Consider the following 8,840-nt stretch of genomic DNA (forward strand, 5'->3'; position numbering starts at 1 on the left):
AGTGCTAGGAGGTTTTGAGCCTCAGGGCTGGGAGGGAAGGTGGAAGTTCTGAGCCTCAGGGCTGGGAGGGAAGGTGGAGGGAGCTGGGACAGGCAGTCCCTGAAGAGGCCAGGCCACCGGCCCCCTTCTCTCTCAGGCCCTTGGCTAAAATGCCCCAACTCCGGAGAGGAAGGGATCCGGGAGGGCAGCCTGGAGGAAGCGGGGGCTGACTGAGAGCTCCTTCCGGTCCCCACACCGACCCGGGCCCCAGCTTCCTGCAGGAGAAGAGCCATCTGAGGAGAGAAGAGCCACTTTCGCTTCTCCTTAAACACGGTCGTTTCATTTGAATCAGGCAAATTACAAAGGTTACATAAAAGCTGCGGCCCGGGACGAAGACCTCAGGGCGCCCCTGGCCACAGGCCGGATTCCACTCCGGGGGGCGGGGTGGGGGGGGGCGCTCGGCCCCTGCGCTTCGCTCCTCGGTCTCCACCTCGCGGCTCCGAGTATTTGGCTTTTCTGGGGAGCCGACGTCAAGAAGAAACCTGACTTCAAACAGGACATTCCGGTTCCGGACCCGCAGGGGTCCCGCCGCCAGCGATTGGCCACAGGGGGATCGGTCACCGAGCGGGGTCCCCGCTGTTTTGAGGGCGACCGCTGGGGAATGGGGACCCGGCCGAAGAGCCCAGCCTTCGGCTACCTGGCTGTCGCGCCTCCAGGTTGCAAGCGCCAGGCGGGAAAAGGGGAAAACAGCAAGCTGCATTGGCCGGGAATCGAACCCGGGCCTCCCGCGTGGCAGGCGAGAATTCTACCACTGAACCACCAATGCCCACGGGGGCGCTTCCTGCAGCATTTCCCTTCTCCCCAACGGTACCTTCGGGTCCATCCGCAGCGGGGCCCAGAGCCCCTCTGTTCCCAGTCGAGGAGGGTGCCGGTCTGTTTCAAGGCGAAACAGCGCCACGACTTGAAAACAGCGATTGCACTGCCGGTGCGAGCCCGCCGCCTCTGCCGCCGCCCCGCGACTCCCTGGCAGCGGGCGGACCCTCCCGCAGCGCCAGCCGGTGGCCCGCAGCCGGGGCTGATGGAGCTGCGTTCATGATCAGGCAGGTGTTTGGGCAGAAGGTCAGAGGGCGAGGGCCTGTCTCACCGCATCGTGTCAGCGGTTGTGGAGTCTTCGTGACTCATCCAGAGGCAACGGGAGAGCCAGGCCGGGCCCTCGCTCTCGGGGAAGTCAGAGCCCAGGGGCTTGGAGTCAGGTCCGGGGTGAGCCCGGGGCGAGCTGCCGCTGCCCATGGCTCCCTGGCTGCAAGCCTGGTGGGTCCTTTGGGGCTGGAGACGCCTTTGGGGGAGGAGGAGGGGAGAGGAGGGAAAGGGCCGCCCGGGCTGCCCCCAGCGGGAGAGCAGGCCTGGCCCTTCGTCTTGAGGCTGTTCTTTCTCTCTTGCAGGCGGGAATCTGCGGGGAGGTCAGCGGGGAGGCTTCTAGCAGAACGGTCACCGGTGTGCCAGGCGGCTCCTCCAGGGCGTGGTCTCCACCGATGGGTCAGTGTCAGGGCAGGGGGTCCGTCAGGCACACAGCTGGTCCAGGTGCCGCCCTGGAGCTGAAGTACAACGGAGGCCTGGCTGTCTGGCATCTCCAGGGAGGGGACCTCCTGCATCCGCTGTACATTGCTCTGCAGTTTGTTCCGCTCTCTGCCTCAGTTTCCCTGTTCCACCTGCCCTGGCTCACTGGCCTGTTTCATTTACCGCGATCATGTGGCGCAGGTCCAACTTGGCTTACAGTTTTCATCGTCTCCTGTGAGTGCACCACCGTCGTGTTCAGTTCACATTTTTAATTTAACTACTTTAGCCTTTGTTCTAGGCACCGTGTAAGTGCTCAAATGATCCAGAGTAAAGGGGGCCTGGTGAGAAGAAGGGACAGAACAGTCCAAGTTAAATGCCAACCTTCAGAAAGACAGATGAGATAGCCCCCTGCTAACTACACTCAACAAGCACATGGAGCCCCTGGAGGTCTTACAATGCCGTTCGGAGGTCTGAGGTCTGCATTGCTAATAAGTACCCAGGCTACCTCACTAACAGCAACACCACCTCCACTGACTCCAAGCGGAGGAAGAGGTCGAAGGCCTTTCCCAAGATCAGAGTCTAGGAAATAAGAGTGCAGCTGGCAGACTTTCACTAATCCACCCCAAGGCCTTGGGTCCTCACACTCAGGGACCGCACACACTCAACCTCTTCCGCTTGACACCCTCCCTCTTCCCCATCACCAGCTGCTCCCAAATCAGAAACCGGCTTCTTTGCCATCAGCAAGAAAAAGCAGTTGAAATAAGCAACTCCACGACTGAACCTTTCCTCGCTGTGACGCTGCCCAGCCCTGTTACACCTGGTGAGTTCCTTTCCTGATTTTGGTGACTCGGCAAGCCCACTGAATTTGAATTGGTGGTGGGAGTGGGTCGGGGCTGGGAATCTGAGGCTTTGACACCACTGCCTGAGCACTGAAAAGTCTCAGGCCAATTACAGCAAACTGAGGGCTCTGTAACTGAGGGATCTGGGTTGAGGCCTTTTCTTTTTGTCAGAGGAGTCACTGCTATCGGCCTGCCCTAGTGTGCTTGGCATATAGAAAAGGCTCGATGCATTGCTGTTGAAAAAGAAATGAATAAAAAAAATGGTGGTGTAGCTACACGCCGGTACTCGAGTCCTCCCACAACCACATCAAAATTACAACTAAAATACAGATCCATCATTTAGAACCTCCTGAAACCTGGCTGAATGGAAGTCCTACAACTAGAGAAGTAAAGAAAGTACACTGAGACTGGTTGGAGGGGTGGAGGGGAAGAATGGGCTGGTCCGACAGCCACGTGTGGAGTTTTTTTCCGAGCAGGAGGGATATCTCAGCTGCAGAGGCCTCCTGGGGGAAGCAAGGAGTCCCAGCCCCACCCAGACCCCTGGCCCACGGCTCCAGAGCTGGGAAGAGAAATCCCTGTAACCTTGGGCTGTAAAAGCCAGCAGGGATTGGGGCTGAGTGACACAGCGGCTGCTGGAGCTCCAGGCAGTGCCTCTTAAAGGGCTGGGGTAGGAACTTACAGCCTCTCTCTTCCCCTGAGCTCCAGTGCCAGGCGGTGGCTTTGGGGGATGCAGGGACATACTGGGAGAAACTGGATTGTCTGGCATCAGGATATAACTCAGGGTACTTTTCTCCCAGATGGGGTGCTTTCTGGGATCATTGTTCCTGAGCTGGGACCTCCCAGTCCCAGAGCTGACTGGCAGCCATATCTGAGTGGCCCCCACTGTTGGCTCTGCCCTGGTGATTCCCTGAGATCCAGCCCTATCCAATTTACAGCCCCACCCAAGCTGTTTGCAGCAGCTTTTCCATGTGAATGGCCTGTACTAGCTTAGGCTTCAGACTTTAAAAATCCCTCAAGCAAGTAGCAGCTGGTATCAGTGTGACCCAAACCTATCAATAAGAGGCCCAAGACCTGGTACTGGCAGCAGCCTGCCTTGCTTCACAGCAGGGGGTGGGGGGGGGCTCTTCTGAACACTTCCTAGCCCAATACAAGTAGCAGCCATCTGCAGATCGCTCTGTAGCTCCAGTCAGTGGCCCCAGGCAGTGGCTGATTTTGCACCTTCGGGGGAGGGGCAGAGCCAGTGCACCCAGTGGACAGCTTCAGACCATAGCTTACACTTGTACACATCCACAAGTGACACACTTTAAGGGAAGACTCAGTGAGCACCCAATCAGAAGAGCAAAAAGAAAAAAGAATCCAAAAATATGAAAATAGTGTAAGGACAACTTTAAGTATCAACATTCACATTATGGGGGTGCCAGAACAACCACAGAGAGCAAGATATTGAAAACCTATTTGAAGTAATAATAACAGAAAACTTCTCCTACCTGATGAAAGAAATAGACATACAAGTCCGGAAAGTGCAGAGAGTCCCAAACAAGAAGAACCCAATGAGGCCCATACCAAGGCACATCATAATTAAAATGCCAAGGGCTAAAGTCAAAGAGAGAATCTTAAAAGCAACAAGAGAAAAACAGTTAGTTACCTACAAGGGCGTACCCATGCGACTGTCAGCTGATTTCTCAACAGAAACTTTGCAGGCCAGAAGGGAATGGCAAGAAATATTCAAAGTGATGGCAAGAAATATTCAAAGTGATGAATACCAAGAACCTGCAACCAAGATTACTCCACTTAGCAAAGCTATCATTCAGAATTGAAGGTAAGATAAAGAGTTTCCCAGATAAGAAAAAGCTAAAGGAGTTCATCATTACCAAACCAGTATTACATGAAATGTTGAAGGGTATTCTTTAAGAAGAGGAAGAAGAAAAAAGATAAAAAATATGAACAATAAAATGGCAATAAATACAGATCTGTCAACAATTTAATCTAAAAATCAAAATAAATGAACAAGAAATTAATGAACAAAAACTGATGAATAAAAGAGACTCAGAGGCATGGAAATATGGAACAGACTTATGAATCTCAGAGGGAAGTGGGGAGGGGGAGGTGGGAAGAGATTAACCAAAGATCTTATATGCATATATGCATTATCTAGGGACACAGACAATAGGGTGGTGAAGGCCTTGGGTGGGGCAGGAGCCTGGTGAAAGAGGACAATGGGGAGCAAAGGGGGGACTCTCAAAAATAAAGATTTTTTAAAAAGAAACAAATATTACAGAAAAAAAGAGGAATAAGTAGGCACTGAGAAACTGGAGTGTAAAGAAAAGAACAGGTGTTTTTCATAGTCAGAGGTAGACCTTAGTCTCAACTGTTCCCTAATTTCATAGACCGGTCTACTGCTTACAGAAGAAATACTAAGTTCCATATTTAAGTGTAGAACAATCTTCATCTTCGGAGGGAAAGAAAAGCTACTTTGTCAGGAGTGGGATTCGAACCCACGCCTCCAGGGGAGACTGCGACCTGAACGCAGCGCCTTAGACCGCTCGGCCATCCTGACGCTGTGAGCATTGGCCTCTATTTAATTCAAGGGTTACATATCTTACAGCGCCGTGTCATGATGCCAGTGTGAAGTTTATGATTTTAAATAAAATAGAACTGTTCCTGGACTCCTTCGCCAAGCACGGCCAATAGAACTGCCTCCGACCCCCCCTGCTTCACCATCCTAAACTGCAAAGACCTATTTTCCTTGGCGCCTCTTCTCTGGCGGGCCGAGCCACGCCTGGTGGCCTCTTGCAGGCGGTCTCCCTCCACCCTCGTCTCAAATCGTGGATTCAGTTCCGACGCCGGTGGACCCGGTGCTGGGGCGCCACCTGGCCGAGAGGACAGGAGGAATGAGTACAGGATGCATTTTTCTCAAAGGACACCTCAGGGTCACGGACAAAGCACGAGTAAACAGGTGAGAAAGGCCCACGGCTTGCACCAGCCTCAAGTACAGATTTCTGAAAGGCCGGGCAGGAAGGCGTTGGTGGTATAGTGGTGAGCATAGCTGCCTTCCAAGCAGTTGACCCGGGTTCGATTCCCGGCCAACGCACATGTGTTTTTCTCCGCGCCACGAACAAACTGGGTGTATGAGCTCACTCCCTCCATCATCAAGTTTGTGAAATCTAAGCACTGACCAAGTTATTCGGGTGAAAACAGAATGAAGTTTTGGTGTGTGTGTGTAGCACACATACTGGTGTGAAGACTAAGTATGAAAAGGAATCTGATTAATGTGTTCATATTGGTTACATGTTGAAATGATGTTTTGCACATATTGGGTTAAATAAGGTAGATTATGAAAATTATCACCTGTTCCTTCTGATTTTTTAATGTGACCACTGGGAAATTTAAATTGCTATCGGACTCCCTTACGTTTTAGTTGTGTCCCCCTGCGGGCAATCTCCCCTCCACCCTCGGCCCAGCAAATGTGCAACTTTGCCCGCAACTTGCATCTGTCACGAACAAATTGCTCCGGAAGCTTAGATGTAGGTTCCTAAGCAGTAATTTTGAGGCCGCTGCTGTGCTTCTCCTCGTTAGTATAGTGGTGAGTATCCCCGCCTGTCACGCGGGAGACCGGGGTTCGATTCCCCGACGGGGAGGGTGTGAATTTCTTTTTCCACTCTCGCTCCAGGACTTGTCTACGTCCTCCCTTTGCTGAAACAAAAATTGTTCTTGCAGAATGCTAGGTTTTCTGCAGAGTTCGTCTCGCCTGAGAGTTTCTTGGATGACAGTTCTGGTGAGTACAGTTTGACTCTGGTTCTGCGTGAAGTGCGTTGGATCACTAACACTGCAATCAAGTTTCCTCCTGATCTGCCGGCAGGCTACCTTCTCCGGTCCTCTTCCCTCCCCGCTGCCCACCGACCTGCCTTCTCCCGCCCACCAGAGGAGAACCCAGGGTCCCAGCTCTGCCTTCAGCCCCAAACTCTAAATTCCCACGGTTCCTTTTTGTTCATCTCGCGCACCGATGTGTGGCGGTGGCAGCCGAGTCCCCTCCGTGACCACCCCGAAGGCGCGCCAACTGGCGAACCGGTCTCCCTACAACGCCTTCTGTCTATTCCAGGCGGGACCGGGACGTGAGCGCGGGTCTGCCCGGGCCCTGCTTTTATCACCACCGAACAGGCTGCTTTTGCGTTCACTTCCCTGGGCCTCGGCTGCTGGTCTCAATGTGACGGGGCCGCCCCCCAGGTTTAGAGACCTTTGGCGGCCTTGAGTTCTCTGCAGTAATCCCTGCGCTGGCTCCTGGCACATAGTGTATGCTCATTTTTAAAAAGATGCCATTGGTGCTCGCTTCGGCAGCACATATACTAAAAGATGCCATTGTTCCTGGATATAATAGTAATTTAAAGCCCTTGTAGACAATATGGAGAATAAACAGAAAGAAAAGCCAGCCATCTTTTTATTATCCAGGAAATCCTTATTAATATTTTGCTGTATGTTTACTCCTGACATTTTGAAATGAGAAATTGGAATCACACTGTGTATATTTTTTAAACCTACTTGATTGTTTACTTTAAAATGTGAACATTTCTATATTCTTTAAATATTAGTCTAAAACATTATTTAAATGACTTCCTTGTGTTGTACCCTATGGCTACATAATAATTTCCTTAACAATTCTCCTTCTTTTGAAGTTTTGCAGTTCCAGTATTTTCCTGTCTCCTCTGGGGTGGCAGCTCTCGGCCTTCTGGCTGTTACTTCCCCCTGGCCCCCTGGAGTCTCGCTCAGTCGCCCCGTTCCAGGGTCAGCCACAGACGTCAGAGCAGATGTATGTGCAGGCTCAGCTTTCCCGGACCAGGCACTCATCTCACAGGGCGGCGCAGGAGGGAGAAGGATGCTCCGCGTGGAGGCCTCGAGGGGCCTGGGACTCGGGTGACAGACAGACGGCGCTCCCGTGCCCAGTGCAGCGAAGACTCGGTGTGGCAAGTGCCTAGATACGCCCGGGGAAGGTGATGGGACTCACGAACCCTGTGGCCTTGAAATGGCCCAGGGACAGAGGGGCAGAAGCTTCTCTCCTCTGGGGGAGACGGGGAGGGCACTGGTCCGGAGCCTGGGTTGATGATGTTGGAAATGCGGCCTTTGCCCTCTGAGATTTGGGTTCGATGTAACCTTGTGAAAGTCATTCAACCACCCGGTCCTAACACACCTGCAGAAACCTTTCAGAACCGCTGGGTGGAAGATGTTAGGCTCCCTTACTTAGGTTTTGTATTTTGCAGGACACAGTTGGTTGCGGGGGTTCATGTCCCAGCATCCAGAAGGGTTCAGGAATCTGGAAAAGGCTGTGCACAGATGACATAGAAATCCAGAGACTAATAAAGAGTCCGGAGACGAGTTATAATTTTGAAAGGCATTGGGGGTCAGAGGACCTTCAGCCAAAGGAACTGAAGACTCCCTCCTTGTCTAGGACCCCTGCTTTTATTAACACAATTTGTCCTAAGGCAAGGTGGAGATAATACACTTCAAAGGCTAAGGTTTCAAAGGGTACAGAGTCCATTGTCAGAATGGGGGAATAGCCTACGGCTGTCCAGGTGTTTGGCCAGCAGGAGGCAATAACATGTAGACTAAGATGCCCTTTAACTGTCTGGCAGCCACAATCAGTTTCCTATTCAGGTTTGGGGAAATGCCTTTAGCCATTCCCAACAGGTGACTAATGTGTGACTCAACCCTGTTGAGTTCCCAGGTCTCATCAACCTTTTGATGAGACTCTTGAAATTATGACATGCTGGAATTGGTCTACGGCAGTTGGTATTTAAAATTTTCACAATAAGATTATTATGAGTTAGTACTAGCACATGTACACAGGAACTAATAAATTGTCTAGATCAGCAAAAAAGTTATGGACGTACTTCTCTGAGCAGAACCAGTGAACTCCGGAGCACAGGGAGCACGCACCTTGGCTCCCCAAAGACCCCTGTCCCTCCATCCTCGACGCCCCCTTCCTGAGCCTCGGGATCCCACAGGGGAGCGCGGGCGGGACCGTCCTCGAGTTCCCAGGCCGCCTCGACCGCGAGTGTTCGGAGATGTGGCGCCAGGACTTTGCTGTCGGTTAACTGACTTGCCAGGAAGCTTCGCTTGCGCCTGTCTCTGTGGCGCAATCGGTTAGCGCGTTCGGCTGTTAACCGAAAGGTTGGTGGTTCGAGCCCACCCAGGGACGTGGGTGTCCGTTTTGAGCCTGGGCGGTGCGTCCTGACGCCTGCTGCCCTTTTGGATGAGGCTCTCCAGCACTCGCGCCGGGACGAGGCCGGCACTTGGACTGCGCGGGGGGTTGTAGGTAGAATAAACCCTTCGCTGCGGGACGGAGCTTCTGCGGGAGCTGCCCGGGCTGGCTCCTCAGTGTGCGCCTCCTGGCAAGTGCTGGTGGCCCGCAGGTGCCGGGCCGGGACCCGCTCCCAGCTCGGGGGGGAACCTGGACCGGCAGCCAGGCCGCGT

At 52.9% G+C, this 8,840-nt stretch overlaps 1 protein-coding gene and 5 non-coding genes across 6 annotated transcripts in view; 3 read left to right on the forward strand and 3 right to left on the reverse strand.

Annotated features, from left to right (window-relative positions):
• Positions 1–734: 734 nt before the first annotated feature.
• Positions 735–805, reverse strand: TRNAG-GCC. The gene has a single exon. It is a non-coding gene; the product is annotated as a tRNA-Gly (tRNA).
• A 314-nt stretch (positions 806–1,119) lies between these two features.
• The window catches only part of LOC102754425 (low affinity immunoglobulin gamma Fc region receptor III-B), a 17,886-nt gene continuing 10,165 nt past the window's right edge, over positions 1,120–8,840 (reverse strand). Inside the window, exons 6-7 of the mRNA XM_015563554.1 lie at positions 8,304–8,495; positions 1,120–1,315 (exon numbers count right to left, since the gene is read on the reverse strand). Coding sequence (XP_015419040.1) covers positions 1,120–1,315; positions 8,304–8,495 — 388 coding nt within the window. The remainder of the gene's footprint in view (positions 1,316–8,303; positions 8,496–8,840) is intronic.
• TRNAL-CAG lies at positions 4,850–4,932 on the reverse strand. Its single transcript has one exon. It is a non-coding gene; the product is annotated as a tRNA-Leu (tRNA).
• On the forward strand, positions 5,395–5,466 carry TRNAG-UCC. Its single transcript has one exon. It is a non-coding gene; the product is annotated as a tRNA-Gly (tRNA).
• Positions 5,942–6,013, forward strand: TRNAD-GUC. Its single transcript has one exon. It is a non-coding gene; the product is annotated as a tRNA-Asp (tRNA).
• TRNAN-GUU lies at positions 8,492–8,565 on the forward strand. The gene has a single exon. It is a non-coding gene; the product is annotated as a tRNA-Asn (tRNA).

This window comes from Myotis davidii, unplaced genomic scaffold (genome assembly GCF_000327345.1).
Source record: "Myotis davidii unplaced genomic scaffold, ASM32734v1 scaffold1059, whole genome shotgun sequence".
Lineage (NCBI taxonomy): Eukaryota > Metazoa > Chordata > Mammalia > Chiroptera > Vespertilionidae > Myotis > Myotis davidii.